At 54.2% G+C, this 16521-nt stretch overlaps 1 protein-coding gene across 1 annotated transcript in view; it reads right to left on the reverse strand.

The window, feature by feature from the left end:
• Positions 1 to 1902: 1902 nt before the first annotated feature.
• Positions 1903 to 16521, reverse strand: part of sez6l2 (seizure related 6 homolog (mouse)-like 2) — a 118262-nt gene continuing 103643 nt past the window's right edge. The window contains 13 exon segments of the mRNA XM_069912993.1: positions 1903 to 3103; positions 3441 to 3543; positions 4057 to 4174; positions 4817 to 4855; positions 5415 to 5606; positions 6200 to 6391; positions 12221 to 12415; positions 13107 to 13303; positions 14408 to 14546; positions 15024 to 15218; positions 15481 to 15644; positions 16351 to 16461; positions 16463 to 16520. Coding sequence (XP_069769094.1) covers positions 3074 to 3103; positions 3441 to 3543; positions 4057 to 4174; positions 4817 to 4855; positions 5415 to 5606; positions 6200 to 6391; positions 12221 to 12415; positions 13107 to 13303; positions 14408 to 14546; positions 15024 to 15218; positions 15481 to 15644; positions 16351 to 16461; positions 16463 to 16520 — 1733 coding nt within the window. The 3' untranslated portion in view covers positions 1903 to 3073.

The raw sequence follows: 16521 nt of genomic DNA on the forward strand, positions 1-16521 counted from the left end.
AGGGAGAGTCCCTTGTTTGCTATTGGGAGTTTTTGCAACACCAGTCTCCCGGCAGGAGTTGGCCAGCTGGCATTAAGTGGGATGAGGGCGGGAAGCCGGGCATGGGCACAGTCTGCGCGGGGAGCGCACCCATCCGCTGACTAGATCCTAAATGGGGGACACCAAAATGTCTGGCACCAAACTGTGTTCAACCCCCCCTCCAAGGCCCTGCCCTCTTCACACTGTTGCTACCACCAGGAAGGGGGTGCAGGAGCCTGAAGATGAGCACCCAGTGGTACGAAAGCAGCTTCTTCCCTTCTGCCACCCAATACCAGACATCGCCCGACTCCCAGCCCCTGCAGCTGACTGGGTGAAGAAATGACCTCTTGCATAGAATGAGAATATTCAAGCCATAAAAATCGGTGTTTTGTGGCAGCAAACTTTCATATTATAATCATCTTAAACATTAAAAAACAGCAGTGCACAAAAAGTCAGGCAGCGTCTGTGGTTCATCATTCATTCAGGAATCTGGTGCGGAGGGGAAGAAGCCGTCCTTGTCCCTCTGAGTAGCTCGTTTTCAGGCTCCTGGACCTTTTCCCCGATGGTAGCAGAGTGAAGAGGGCCTGGTCTGGGTGGTCGGGGGTCTTTGAGGAGAGAGGGTGCTTTTTTTAAAGACCCCGCCTCATGTCGGTCCTCGATGGAGTGAAGTCTGGTTCCCCTGATGTCGTAGCCGAGTTCACAACCCTCTGGGGTTTATTCTTGTCCTGAGAGTTGGCACCTCCGTATTGGGCAGTGATGCAACTGGCCAGAATACTCTCCACGGTCCACCTGTTGAGGTTTACGAGAGTCTTTGGTGATGACCGAATCTCCTCAAACTCCTCACACAGTCTAGTCACTGGCGAGCCGCCTTCATGATGGCATCGACGTGGAGGCTTCAGGACAATTCCTTGGAGATGTTGATGCCCAGGAATTTAAACGTCTTGACCCTCTCCACTACTGAGCCCTCGATGAGAATCAGGTCGTGCTCCCCCAACTCCCTCCTGAAGTCCACTATCATCTCCTCAGTTTTGCTGACATTGAGCACAAGGTTGTTGATGTAACACCATTCAATGAGCTGATCCATTTCCCTCCTGTCCACTTCCACGTTGTCGTCTGTGATTCTGCCGACAACTGTGGTGTTATCAGCAAACTTGGAGATGGCATTGGAATTGTGCCTGGCCACACAGTCGAAGGTGTATAATGAGTAGAACAGTGGGTTAAGTGCACATCCTTGGGGTGCACCTGTGTTGATCATCAGTGAGGAGACATTACTTTCATTTTGTACTGACTGGGTCCCCCTTGTTTTCCCTCACATTCCTGACCTGTAGGCAGGGGATAGATAATGTGTCTGATGCTGAGTGCAGGGACTAACTCCACTCAGAGAAGGGTTGAGTGTTCCCTCGCTCTCCTGACCTGTAGGTTGGGGGGATAGATAATGAGTCGGATGCAGAGTGCAGGGACTAACTCCATTCGGGAAAGGGCACTAGATTTCCCTCATGCTCCTGACTTGTAAGAGCGGGACAGGTAACATGTCAGATGCAGAGTACATAGACTAACCCCCACCCAGGGAAGGAGTGTTCCCTCACACCCCTGATGTAGGAGGGGGATAGGGTATGTGTTAAGTGCAGAGTCCATGGACTAACTGCACACAGAAAGGGAAGAATGTTCCCTCACTCCCCTCACCTCTAAACAGTGGGTGGATAACATTTTGGATGGAGTGGACACAGACTAAATCTACCAGGGGAAGGGAAGAGGGATCCCTCACAGACCTCTACACATGGAAAAGGTTTTGGGGAAATCACTTTCCATAGGATCCCAAGCCTCTGGCATGATAATGTAGTGATTTTGGGACTGTTCTAGATTACATTCTGATCAAAAAGGAACCACTGAGTAGGAATCATTTAATGAGACAGAGAGAGAGAAGGAGAGGGAGGGAGAGAGGGGGAGAGAGAGAGGGGGGAAGAGCAAAGAGGAGAGAGGGGGAGGGAGAGGAGTGAGGGAGCTGGGGGTGGGGAGAGATGTGTGAGAGGTGGAGAGAGCAGCCAAGAGTTTGTACAAATCATGGTTTGTTTAATCGTTCACAGTTCAGATGAAATGATCACAGTTCAAACATGATGTGGCAGTGAATGGAGGCCCATGGAGACTGGAAGAACCCCAGGGTGTTCCTGGATCAGGACGCCCGAGGCAGCCTCCCAATCACCCCACGGGGACAGGGTGTGTGAGGGCCCAGAGTAGAGGAACCGTGGGCAGGTCCCAGGGTGGGACCTTGGGTGGAGGAGCCGATGGTCGGTCCTAGGGTGGAGGTGCTGCTGGTGAGTCCCAGAGAGGAGGAGCCAGGGGTGGGCCTTGGAGCAGATAAGTAGGGGTACAGGCCGCAGGGTAGAGGAACCAGTGAGGGGCCCCAGGGCAGAGGAGCAGAGGGTGGGTCCTGGGATGGAGGAACCAGGAACATGAGCCCCAGGATTCATGCTCAACAGTCCCCACCCCTTCCCATTCATACTAAATGGATCCTGACCCTTGCTGTTCACTCGTGCCTGACCCCACGTACCGCTCATGCCTGATGGACTCATCGCCTTCTCCCCGCAGACCCCACTCCTCACCCCACGGACCCCACTCCTCCCATTTATATTGGGCGTTCATCTACACCGGGTCTGCAATCAGATTACAACAGTCCCAATCCGTATGATGATCACACTGGGGGTAGAGGGGAGGGAGAGTGGGGAGAGAGGGGGGGAGAGGGAGGGGGGAGAGAGAGTGGGGAGGGAGAGAGGGGAGGAGAGAGGAGAGGAGGGGGAGGAGCAGGGTGGAGGGGTAGGAACGGGAGAAAGGAGGGGAGGGTGGAGAAGGAAGGGAGGGGATGGAGGAGAGGAGGGAGTTGGGGAGAAGGGACAGGAGAGAGATGGGGAGAGGGGAGGAGAGATGTAGGGGAGGGGAGACAGGTAGGAGAGAAGGAGAAAGGGGATAGGAGGGAACAATCAGGTTGAGGATGATTGAGTAAATTCCGATAAATCAGAGAGATGATGGAGACTCCAATGGCAGACAGCGTGAAGGGTCGTCAGATCGAAACCTCGTACTCACGGGTCTCCTGTACAGGGAGGAACAACATGTGTGAGACAATGCAGAGGGAGTTTCATCCTATGTCTCACCCTGGGAGTGTGTGAAGGGACAGGGGGGAGAGGGAGCTTCACTCTGTGTCTCACCCTGGGGGTCTGCGTGAGCTGGGATGGGATGGGATGGGATGGGGGAGAGTCTGTGTGGGATGGGATGGGATGGGATGGGGGGAGGGTCTATGTGGGATGGGATGGGGAGGGTCTGTGTGGCACAGTACGGGAGAGGGTCTGCGTGGGATGGGAGGAGGGTCTGTGTGGGATGGGGGGAAGGTCTGCATGGGTCGGGACGGGGGAAGAGGGTCTGATACTCACTCCTGCCTCAGACAAGGGGTTGCTGAAGTCAGACTCCACGGTGATGGGACTGTAGGGGTGCGAGTTGGAGAGTGGGATCCGGAAGAAGGTTTTTCCTTGGAACCTGTGGATTTGAGAAGAGGTCGGGACATGTCTCTTAAGTTTCCCCTTGGTTCTCCCTCCCCTCCCCCTCCCCGGACCCTCACTGATCAACCCCGCAGTGGTTACCCACCTTTGCCATCGCTCTCACCCCACCCACTCCGTTCAGAACCTGTCAACAGGATCTAACCCTGCCCACTATTGCTCTGGCCCCGCCCACTGCTGGCATAGCCCTGCCTATCTCCCTCAGGCCCCAACCACCACTGACCCTATAGCTCCTCCCACCTCCCTCAGACAATGCCTAGTTCCACCCACTATCCATTTAGCTACCCACCAATATCCCCACCCACTGCTACTCCAACTCAGTCCATTGCCCATCTAGCCCTGCCCACTGTCCATCTAAACCCACCACCTCTAGCCATACCCACCCTTAGCCCCACCCACAGCCCCTATAGCACTTACCATGGTACTGCCCCTTCTTGCCAATCCCTATGCTCATCTAGCCCCACCCAATGCCTCTCTAGCCCTGCCCACTCACTTTGTGTAGTAGAGGTAGATCCCACCAATCAGCAGCAGGACCATGATGAGTGGCAGGACAATGGCCAATATTACGTGTCCTCCCAAGGGGTGGTGGGGAGATTCACTCAGCCTAGAGACTGGGGGTGGTAGACAGAACAAGGTGAGGATCAGTGGCAGACCTACCCTGCCCCCTTCCATGGGAGTCTCCTCTCCCAGGGGTCTTCCCTATTCCTGGGGGGTCTCCCCTCTCTCCCCCCTCCCAACTGAGTCATCCCTCTACCATCCAGGTTTCCCTGTCCCGGGTTTGACCCCCCCATGATCTTTCTCTCTCCCCCCCAGGTTCTCCACTGTCCACCCCCCAGGGATCTCCCCCCCCCCCCCACCAGAGTCAGGTTTCTCCTTCCTCAGTTTTCCCCCCTCCGAGGTTTGCCCCACCACCCCAGAATCACTCCACTTCCCCCACTGGGGTCTTCCCCCACTGGGGTCTCCCCCTCCCATTCCGGGGGTCTCCCCCCCAGGGCACCTTCCCCCCCACCCCAGGTCACCCCTCTCCCCCAAGGTTTTACCCCTCTGGGGTTTGCAACCCCTCCCCTAGGCGTCACTCCTCTTCTATCCTGGTCTTCCATCTCCCCCCTCCAAGGACTATTCCCCAATGTCTCCCCTCTCCCCACAGGGGTCTCCCCTCTCCCCCAGTTTTCCCCTCTCTCCTCCTATGCCAGGGGTTTCCCCTCTTTCTCCCCTGGGGTCTCCCCCTACGTGGGGTTTCTCCCACCCCTTACCTTGCAGGTTGTGAGCATCATAAAGTCCCTCATAAGTGACTGAAAGGGAAGGGAGAGACAGTGAGTGAGGGATCTCTAGCCAAACCCTGCTTCAATCCCAGCCACTTCCCATTCCGCCCCCCCTCTGATCCCTCCCCTGATTACCTTCCCCTCTAATCCCCTCCCCTTCCAATCCTGTGCCGAAGGTTTCAAAAATATTGGAGTGGAATCAGCCAATCTCTACCCCACCAACTGCGCCCTGCCACCGACCCACTGCCACATATGCCCCACCCTCTAGGCCCCACCACCCATGCCCCACCATCTATGCCCCATAATCTGCTCTCTATGATTTACAACCTAAAATCTACACCCTACGATCACTGTACAATCTACACCCAACGGTCTGCACCCAACGATTAACACCTGACGATCGACACTGACATTCTATAGCCTACAATGAACACCCAATGGTCTACACCAGTAGGCTACACCTTACAATCTATGCCCTATGATCAATAATGCCAGATCTCTGAGCAATGAATGCCACACCATGCCTGGGTCCCATCACTGAACCCCTTGTCTCTCTCAGTCGAAAACCACCCTTGGCCCGAGTGCCTACCTTTACAAAATGGAGGGGGTTGGTCCCACTGTGAGGGTCTCCCTGGCAGGCAGGTGATGCTCATTTGCCCCACCAGCTCAAAGCCCTCATAGCAGAAGAAGCGAAGGGTTTCGCCCGCTTGGTACGACTGCTTGTAGAGGGTCAGGTATCCATTATCTGGGACCCCGGGGTTTGGACAGGGGTCATGGATCACTGGGGGGAGGGGAGGAGAGGAGAAGTGGGGAGCGAGAGAAGGGGGGTGCAGGAGAAGGGGGAGCATGAGGGTGGGCACAGGGGATTGTGTGGGGAGTGCAGGGGCAAGAGAAGGGGGAGCAAGGGGGGGAGAGCATGGAGGAGCAAGAGAGAAGGGGAAGCGAGAGAGAAGGGGAAAGAGAGAAAAGGAGGAGCAGGAGGGAAGAGAGAGAGTTTAGCTGTGGGACTGTTCATTTATCTGTAATCCCACCTTTGTAGCCCTCCCATGTACCCCTATCACCCCTCTATCCCCTCCACAGTGCCCCCATCTCACCTCTACTCCACCCTTCTATCGCACGCCAGTGCCCTCCATCCACTCCCACTGCCAGCCCTCACCCCCAACAGATCCAACCAACCCCCCAGCCCTCCAGCCCTCTCACCATCCCTCTGCTCCTCTCTGACCTTCCACCCCCTCCCACTTCCAACTCAACCCCCCCCTCCCTTTCTCCTCATACCTCCTCACCCTTCTGCCTGCTGCAACATCCCAGATCCCCTCTTTTGCCCCTCTGCCTCCATCCACCCGCATCACCTCCCCCCTTCACCCCAGTACCTACAGACACACTTAGGGGCTGGGGCACTCCACTTGGGGCGCAGGGAGTTTTGAGTGAAGCAGGTGAGGGAGGGGCTCCCCTCCAACGAGTGTCCCTCATCGCACGTGTACTGAACCCGCGATCCGACCGGGAAACTTGGACCAGCAGGGAGGCGCATTCCATGGGCAATCTTGCCGGGATCAGGGCAGGTCAGCACTGAGGAGGGAGGGAGGGGATGGGGAGAGGAAGGGGAAAGAGGGAGAGGGAAGAGAGGAAAGAGAGGGGAGGGGGAAGAGGGAGGGGAAGAGGGGGAGAAGAAGAGAGAGATAGGGTGAGGGAAAGAAGGAAGGGAAAATGGATTGGGAGTGGGAAGAGGAGAGGAAAGGAGGGGAGGGGGTTGGGGTGAGGAGAATGGTAGAAGGAGGTGGAGAGGGTCGAAAGGTGGGGTTGGGAGGTGGGAGAATGGGAGTGGGGAAGAGGGTAAGGAGAAAAGAGTAGAGAGAGAAAGGGAGGAGAGGTGGGGGTGAGAAGGATGGGGAAGCGAGAGGGGGTGGTTAGAAAGGGGATGAGGATGGGGAGAGTGAGAGGAAAATGGGGAGAAGAGGGAAGGGAGTAGAGAGGAGAGAGCATTAGAGATGTGTGAGGGATGGGAGAAGAGGGGAGAGAAAGAATGAGAGAGAGTTGGAGGGTGGAGAGGGTACAGGGAGTGTGAGAGGGAGAGGTGGAGGGTGGAGAGGGTGCAGGGAGGTGAGAGGGAGAGATGGAGGGTGCAGGAAGTGAGAGGGAGAGATGGTGGAAAGGGTGCAGGGAGTGTGAGAGGGAGAGTTGGAGGGTGGAGAGGGTGCACGGATGGTGAGAACGAGATATGGAGAGTGGAAATGGTGCAGGAAGGGTGAGAGTGGGTACCTGCAAGGTATTTGGGAGTGTTTCAATGGAGCATAATTTTAACTAGGTTGAGTGAGAGTCTGAGGCCTCATGTGGAGCTTTGTGAGTGGTTTTGGGCTTCTCGTTTAAGAAAGGATGTGCTGATGTTGGAGAAGGTTCAGAGGAGGTTCACAAGGATGATTCCGGGTACAAAAGGGTTATCACACAAGGATCGTTTGATGGCTCTTGGCTTGTCCTCGTTGGAATTTAGGAGAATGAGGGAGGGATCTCATTGAAACATCTTGAGTGTTGAAAGGTGCAGACAGAGTTGATTGTGAAAGGTTGTTTCCCTGAGATGGGAGAGTCCAGGACAAGAGGGCACAACTCCGAGGTGGAAGGGCGTCTGCTGAGAATGGAGACACGGTGGAATTTCTTCAACCGGAGGGCGGAGAATCAGTGGCATTTATTGCTATGGTCTGTTGTGGAATCTGGGTCGTTGGGCAGAGACTGGCAGGTGCCCAATTTGCCAAAGGTTGTGGGGTGAAGGCCGGGCAGCAGGGTTGAGCGGGGAAACGGACCACCTTGCGATCGAATGGCGGGACAGAATCGATGGGCTGAATGGCCAAGTTCTGCTCCTGTGTCTTGTGGGTCAAATTATGGGATGTTTATGTCCTGTGTTTTGGACCTCATCCACCCTCAGTGGAAAAAGCTGACCTTCTGTCTGTCCCCCTCATCATTTTAAATACCTCGATCAAACTTCCTCCTCAAATCTATGCTCCGGGGAATAAAGTCTTATCCTGTTCAGGGTAGTATGTTTGTTGATTGGGATCGGGGTTCGAGTCTCATGCGGCCTGTGAGGAGTTTGTACGTTCTCCCCGTGGTGCCCCGGTTTCCTCCCACCATTCAAAATGTACCGGGGGTGGGGGTTAACTGGGTGTAAATTGGGCTCGTGCGCCTGCTATCGTGCCCTCTGTCCAAATTTTTTTAAATGTAACCTTTCTCTGTCCTGAAGTTCAGACGACATCCTAGTAAATCTTGTGAGTATTAGAAAACTTACAGCACAGTCCAGGCCCTTCGGCCCACATTGTTGTGCTGAACACTAGAAATTACTAGGCTAACCCACTCTCCATGTACTGATCCAAAAGTCTCTTAAAGGGCCCTTTTGTTTCCACCACAACTGCCGTTGCTGGCAACCCATTCCACGCTCACGCGTCAAAAAACAGACCCATGACATCTCCTCTGCCCCTATTCCCTAGCACCTTAAACCCACGTTGTCTAGTAGCAACCATTTCAGCCCTGGAAGTGGGGGGTGGGAAGGGAAATACCTCTGATGGTCCACATGATCTCATTGCCTTTATACCCATCCCTCAGGTCACCACTCATCCTCTGCCGCTCCGAGGAGAAAAGGCCAGGTTCACTCGGCCTGTTTCAGGAAGGAAAGCTCCCTAATCCAGGCCCTTTCTAGAGCTTCCACATCCTCCCGGGAGTGAGGTGACCAGAACTGAGCCCGTGGGGTCCGACCAGGGTGCTATAGAGCTGCCACGTCATCTCTCGGCTCCTCAATTTAATTCAGCTCCTGTGCAGTGACCTCTGGACGCGGACCCCAAGGTCCTCTGATATGTGGAGTAGTTTGGGCAATTGGGTGAGGTTGGGGGGTGTTTATCTTGGAGCAGTCAGGGGGTATTGGAGTAATGGAGGCTTGTGATCCAGGGCATTTGAATATAACTAGGGGCTGTGGGTTATTTGTGCATATGTTAGTGAATGGTTATGTAGTCAAGGGGTATTTGAGAGGAAATTGGTGGGTGGCTGGGGTATTTAAGGAGAATTAATGGCATCAAGGGTGGAAAGCCTCGAGGTGTGGCGTGAGGGTAACAACCTGGGTCTCAACGTGGACAAGACAGAAGGAGATGATCGTGGACTTCAGGAGGACCAGGAACAACCGCCCTCCACTAAACATCAACAGCTCTGTGATCGAGAAAGTGGAGAGGATCAAGTTCCAGCCAACCTGTGACCTGTCATAGATGCTCAGCGTATCCACACTGGTCAGGAAGGCACCACAGTCTTGTCACTTCCTGAGAAGACTGAAGTGTGTGCAGTGAACTGGGATTCTCTCATAGGGTGTTGTACTGATGGCCTGCTCCTCCCCCATCTGCCCAGATATAACCCTGGTTTCCCACCTAAACCCAGAACCCTATTGAAGACAACTGCTAAATCTTTCCCTTCGTTATAAGCTAATAAAAGCGTTTGTTCTCCCTCCAGTCGTGAGGGCTTTTATTCATGCTACGGTGGGCAAGGTGACCGGCCACCATTATGTCAACCTTCTACGGGAGCTCTATTGAGAGCGCCCTGGCCGGCTGCATCACAGTGTGGTACAGTTGCTGTGGAGAAATGGATCAGTGGTCACTCCACAGGACCATAAGAGGGGCAGAGAGAATCACTGGAGTCTCCCTCCCCCATCAACATGACCTACCAGGATCGCTGTCTGAAGAGGGCACCCAAAATCACAGAGGGCCCCTATCAGCTATCCGCTGAAGAGATTCAGGAGTATCAGAGCTAGCCCCACAAGGCTGAGGAACAGCTTCTTCTCACAGGCAGTGAGGACGTTGAACTGCTCACACCAACCGTCCCAGACTCTCATCTTCACCAAACAATTTGTATACTTGTCCTGCGTCTGTATTGTGTGTCTGCACGAGAGCTACATTTGGGTGCATGTCTGCGTGTTTTGCATAGAGGATCAAAGATCTGTTTGGTCAACCAGATGATGAGAATGAAGGTGGGGCAGCTAAAGGAGGCAAACTGTGCCCAGAGGGGGAGGAGGTTGCAACGTCCTAAATGAATACTTTGGCTCAGTGTTCACCAGAGAAATGGACCTGGATCAGGGTGAGGTCTGAATGGAACAGGTTTGTGTGGAAATTTAAGGAAGAGGAAGTGTTGGATCTTCTTAAAAATATTGTTAAGTCCCTGGGGCCGGATGTGATTATACCTCAGGCTGCTGTGGGAAGGGAGGGAAGAGATCGCTGAGGCAGTAGCTATGATCTTTGTCCTCTTTGGCCACAGGGGAGGTGCCAGAGGATTGGAGAATGGCAAATGTAGTCCACTGGTTTAAAAAAAGGTAATAGGGAGAATGCTGGGAATTATAGGCCGGTGAGTCTTATGTCAGTGGGGGGCCAAGTAACGGAGAGTATTCTTAAGGATGGGATATATGAGCATTTGGAGACGTCCAGTCTACTCAGAGATAGTCAACCTGGCTTTGTCAGGGGAGGTTGTGCCTCATGAGTCTAATTGAGTTTTCTAAGGAGGTAACAAAAGAAATTGATGAGGGTCAAGAGGGAGATGTGGTCTACGTGGATTCTAGCAAGGCATTTGACAAAGTCCCCCATGAGACACTCATTCAGAAAGTCGTGAGGCCGTGTGGATAAAAATTTGGCTGGCAGGAAGAAAGCAGTAAGTAGTGGTGGAAGGAAAATATTCTGCCTGGAGGTTGGTGATGAGTGGAGGAGCCGTAGGGATCTGTTCTGGGATCCCCTGCTCTTTGTGATTTTTGTAAATGACCTGGATGAAGAGGCGGAATGATGGGAAGTTTGCAGATGACATGACGGTCATCACCGGCAAGGATGGAGCTGAAGGTTGTTGAAGGTGACAAGAGGATATAGACAGGACGCAGAGTTGGGCTAAGAAGTGGCAGATGGAGGTCAATCTGGATAAGTGTGAGGTGATGCATTTTGGAAGGACAAGGGTTAATGGGTGGTTACTTCAGAGTGTGGATGAACACAGGGACCTCGGAGTCCAAATCCATACATCCCTCAAGGTCACCACACAGGTTGATAGGAGAGTTAAGAAGGCCTATGGGACACTGGGCTTCATTAATAGGGGGATGTGATAGTACAGACCTATCACCAATGTATATAGTTACAGTATCTAGAGTGCAATGACTGTGCTTACAGCAATTGGCTGAGAGCTTAGCCACGCCTACTGTCTGGGCCTTAAAGGGTTGTGTCCCTAGCCAGGTCGGATCATTCTGACTGGTCGGCCACCTGTGAAGAGCTCCTGTCTTTTGCTAATAAAATTGTAAAGCTCGTCGAAAGAACCAAAGACTTGTTGATCCAAACCAAGGCTTTTATTAGCAAAAGACAGGAGCTCTTCACAGGTGGCCGACCAGTCCGGAATGATCCGACCTGGCTAGGGACACAACCCTTTAAGGCCCAGATAGTAGGCGTGGCTAAGCTCTCAGCCAATCGCTGTAAGCACAGTCATTACATACTCTAGATACTGTAACTATATACATTGGTGATAGGTCTGTACTATCACATGGGATTGACTTCAGGAGTCGAGAGGTCACATTACAACTCTTCAAATCTCTGGTATTGCAGAGAATTGTGTTCAGTTCTGGTCACCTCATTACAGGAAGGATGTGGAAGCTATGGGAGGGGGCAGAGGAGATTCACCAGGATGTTGCCTGGATTGGGAAACAAGTCTTATGAGGTAAGGTTCGCAGAGCTGGGACTTTTCTCTTTGGAGCGTAGAAGGACAAGAGAAGACTTGATCGAAGTTGACAAGATTCTGAGAGGCATCAATAAGGTGGACGGCCAGCGTCTGTTTCCCAGGGAAGGGACAGCAAACACCAGAAGACAAAGTGAAGGGAGGGAAGGTTTGGGTAATATTTTTTTAAACACAGAGAGTTGTGGGGGCCTGGAATGCCTTGCCGGTGATGGTGGTGGAGGCTGGAACATTGGGAGCATTTAAAAGACTCTTAGACAGACAAGGAATGGAAGAAAATTACTTCTTTGGTAGGAATACCTGGATCAGCACAACCTGTACTGTGTGGTCGTGTTCTCTGTTGAGGTGTTGATGGGGATAATTGGGGGTATTTAGTGTGTAGTTGTGGAGGGTATTTCTGGGGGGAGTTACAGTGTCATTGGTGGTATTTACATTGAGGCATACAGAATGGAAACAGACCCATTCGGCCCACAAGGCCGTGCTGCCCAATTCTGGGGGAGGGGATTGGAGCATTTAGGGGTATTTCAGGGGTTTGAGTGTTGTCAGAGTCTTCGTGGTATTTTGTAGGGATTTGGGGTATTCTTGGAGAGGTTGGGGGGTATTCTGGGGAAGGTTTCCAGGGGGATGGGGTATTCCAGAGGGATCCTGGGGCACTTTCCGGATGATTATTTACAAGCGCCTCACCCTTCTGGCAGCTCGGCGGAGGGTTGCTCCAGGTGAGATCCCATTGGCACATGAGGATGTCGGCGCCGATGATGTCATATCCTGCCTCGCACTGATAGGTCACCACAGTCCCTCGGATGAGGTTGGAGTGTGACAGTGACTTCCACCCATGCTGGATAGTGCCCAGAGTGGGGCATGTGTCGTTCCGCACCATCTCTGGTGGGGGGGAGGGGTGGGAGAGCAAGGGGAGGCAGAGGGATGGTTGGTTGAGAGGTGGGTGGGAGGGGAGAGGAAAAGAGAAGGTGAGATGGGAAAGATGGAGAGGGGAGGGAGACAAATGAGGGAGAGAGAGCAGCACGAGGGCAGACATTATTGTTTTACCTCTGACCCCCTTTCTCCCCCTCCCCCTCACTTATCTCTCCCCATCCCCTGATCTTTCCCCACTCTCTCTCTCCTCCCCTCTCTGTACCCTTCTCTCTCTCTCTCTCCCCTCTGCCTCCCTCCCTCCACCCTTCTTGCCTCTCCCATACATCCTCTCTATCCCCTCTCCACCTCTCCCCATTCTTTCCCCCTCACTCACTCCCCCCACTTTCTCCTTTCTCCCTCTCACCCTATTCTCTCACCACCATCTATCCATCTCAACCCCTCCTCTCTCCCCACCCTTTCCACCATCTCTCTCATTCTCACCCCCTCTCCTTCCCTTTTCTCTCCCTTCCCCTTTCATCCCCTCCCCTCCTCTGTCTCCCCTATTCTTCCCCTCCCCTCTCCCTACCTTCCCCTCTCCCCTTTCTTACCCCCACCCTCCCCCTTACTTCCGACCCCTCTCTCTCTCTCTCTCATTCTCTCCCTCTCTCTCACCCCCTCCCCATCTCCCCTCTCTGCCTCCCCTGCCCCGCCTCTTTCCTACCAGTGAAGTGGATGATGAATCCATGCGAGCCCCTGATCCCTGGGTCCCCGGTGTCCGACTGGAACTGGATGGTGGCGGAGGAAGAACTGGTGAACAGTTTGAAGCGCTTCCGGAGACCGAGGTACTGGCCCAGTACCCGGGAGTTCAGGTCAGGACCATCAAACACCGAGAGAATGTCATTCCGACGGATGTTGAGGCTGGGACAGAGAGAGGGGGAGCGAGACAGGGGAGGAGAGAGGGGAGGAGAGGGAGGAGAGAGAGGTGGGTGAGAGAAAGGGGGAGGGAGACAGGGGAGGAGAGAGGGGAGGAGAGGGAGGAGAGAGAGGTGGGTGAGAGAAAGGGGGAGGGAGAGAGGAGGAGAGAGAGAAGGGGAGGGGGAGAGAGAGGGCGAGAGAGAGGGGTGTATGAGAGAGAGAGAGGGGAGAGGGGGAGGGGGGGTGAGAGAAAGGGGGAGGGAGAGAGGAGGAAAGAGAGAGGGGGAGAGAGAGGGGGTGAGAGAGGGAGAGAGAGAGGGGTGTGTGAGAGGGGGAGGGGGAGAGAGGGGGAGGGGAGAGAGATGGGGAGAGAGGGCAGATCAAGACTAAAGAAAAAGTTGGCGTGGTGACCAGCAGATGGTGAGTGGGGCAGAGCAGCCACCTACTCTTATGTAGCAAGTGTAAAGATGAGCTGAATGGCCTCATGTTGCAGAGAAACAGGTGGATGGAGACAGTTACATTCTAGGACTGACACCCAGTGTCAGATGGATGGAGGGACTGACTCTTGAGATTTTACCCTTGGAGTGAGTCAGGTTGGAGGGATTGACCCTTGGACTGAGATGGGATGGAGAGAGTTACCATCGGAGTGAGACAGGATGGAGAGAGTGACCATCAGAGGGAGACAGGACGGAGGGAGTGAGATGAGAAGGAGGGATTGACCCTTGTAGTGAGATGGGATGGAGGGAGTGAGCCTCAGAGAGAGATGGGATGGAGGGAGTGACCCTCAGAGTGAGATGGGATGGAGTGAGTGAGCCTCAGAGTGACGCAGGACAGAGGGAGTGACCCTTGGAGAGAGACAGGATGGAGGGAGTGATCCTCAAGGTGTGACCATTGGAGTGAGATGGGACAATGGGAGTGATCCTCGAGGTGTGACACGGAGTGAGATGGGTCTGATGGATTGACCCTTGGAGTTAGATGGGATGGAGGGAGTGACCCTTGGAGTGAGATGGGATGGAGGGAGTGACCCTCAGAGTGAGGCACGATGGAGGAAGTGACCCTCGAGGTATGACCATCAGAGTGAGACAACATCAAGGTAGTGATACCTACATTTCCACGTCGATGACCATCCTCCTGTCTTCCTCTACGTGGAGGTTCCACACACAATCCTGGTTCCTCCCATAAAGTTCCGGCCACTCTGGGGAAAAGATAACTCCAGAACCTTCCGTCATTTTCCCACCGCAGGTGGCTGTGCAGAGGGGTGACATTAGAGGTTGAGGGGGGAGGGTAGAAGGGGGCTGGAGGGGTTACAGAGACAGGGAAGGGTGTAGGGGACCAGAGGTGGTTACAGAGACAGGGAGGGGTGTAGGGGCTCGGAGGGGGTTACAGAGACAGGGAGGGGTGGAAGGGACCGGAACAGGTTACAGAGACGGGGAGGGGTGGAGGGGACCAGAGGGGGTTACAGAGGGAGTGGGGTAGGGGACCAGAGGGGGTTACAGAGACGGGGAGGGGTGTAGGGGACCGGAGAGGGTTACAGAGATGGGGAGGGGTGTTGGGGACAGGATGGGATTACAGAGACAGGGAGAGGTGTTGGATAGAGGGAAGTAGTGTCTGCATGAGGTGAGGAGATGACAGGGAGAGGGGAGGGGGTGATGGGTAGAGGAGAAGGGCTGATGGAGGGGTAAAGGGGAGAAGGGAAGGCATGACTAGCAGGGGGATAGGTTACCTCGACACTCGGGCTCACTGCTGTTCCAGTGGGGATCCTCAGGGTCCACACACTCGATCGCCCCATATCCTGGCTGTAGGGCGTAACCAGGCAGGCAGGAGAAGGTGACAACAGAGCCCACCTCGAACAACGGACTGGTTGAGGTGAAGTTCCCGTGTGCTACAAACGGCTGGTAACATTGATCACTCTGGAAGGCTGGAGTGAGGAGAGGCGTGAGGTTGCCAGGAATCCTCTCCCCTTCCCCCTTCTCTCTCCCCTATCTTTTCCCTATCTCCCCTTCCCTCTATCCCCCTCTCCCATTCCCTCTGTCTCATACCCTCTCTCTCCCCCTCTCTCTGGTCTCTCTCTGCCCCCTCCCTTCCCCCTCCCTCCCTTCCCCCTGCTTCCAGGGTTTCCTTGGGGAACCATTCCCTTCGCTCTTGTCCCCCCCACCCCCCACCTTTACCCCAGAACTCACCCTCGTAGCGTAGGGCTAGGACCAGAGGTAGCGCTGAGTTTTCTGAGATCAGCTCAACAAAGAGCTCCTCAGATTCGCTGACGATCCCACCCTCCGGGATGTCGTCCATATCGGAGTGGAAAGCGATGGCAGACCCTGCCTCGACCCCTGTGCGGATGATCAACCTGGGGAGGAAAGCAATTCCCAGCCATCTGAGCCTGCTCACCGGGAATTCCAGGACCCAGTGGTAATTTCCCAGATTGGGGCATATTGTGGGTCAGGAACCCCGCGGTCCCGGAGGGGCTCTCAGAGTCCCCATCCCCTGATCTTTCAGGGGAAGGTTACAAGGTCAGGTGGGAAATTTGGTGTTCCGGCAGGTTTGCTGGGACCCCTGGCTGGATTTGGATTCGGCTGGGAGATTTGGGCAGCGGGGGCATATTTGGGATCTGTTGGGAATTTTTGGGGGGACCAGAGGGTTTTCGAAATCTGTTGGGAGATTTCAGGAGACTGCTGGAATTTTTGGGATCTGCTGGAAGGTTTTGGGATCCACTAGGAGTTTGGGGGATATGCTGGGAGAATTTTGGATCCTTTGGGAGATTTGGGATCTGCTGGGAGATTTCAGGATCGACTGGGGATCAGTGAGGAGAGCAGGGTCTGCTGACGGTTTGGGAGATCTGCTGAGTGATATCAAGATCAGCTGGGAATTTTTTTTTGGATCTGCTGGGAGAATTTGGGATCCACCAGGAGTTTTTGGGGATCTGGGAGATTTCAGGATATGATATAGGTCTAGGTTGATCTGGAGGGAATTTCGGGGATATGGTGGGGAGTCAGGGATCCAGTGAAGGGGGTTCTGGGCCGAGGAGATGGTTGCAGCTGAACTTTGACCTTCACCTGTCAGTGTCCTCATCCAATGAAAGGCGCTCAAAGTGCAGGTGGAGCCTGTGGCCAGGTGGAGCCTGGATCAGCCAATGGCAGGTGAGGTTAGAAGAGTGGGACAGGGCCAAGGACCGGGGAGAGGATATGGCCAACAGTAGCGTTGTGGATGGTGGCTCGGCAGATGGC

The sequence above is a fragment of the Narcine bancroftii genome, unplaced genomic scaffold (genome assembly GCF_036971445.1).
Source record: "Narcine bancroftii isolate sNarBan1 unplaced genomic scaffold, sNarBan1.hap1 Scaffold_289, whole genome shotgun sequence".
NCBI lineage: Eukaryota > Metazoa > Chordata > Chondrichthyes > Torpediniformes > Narcinidae > Narcine > Narcine bancroftii.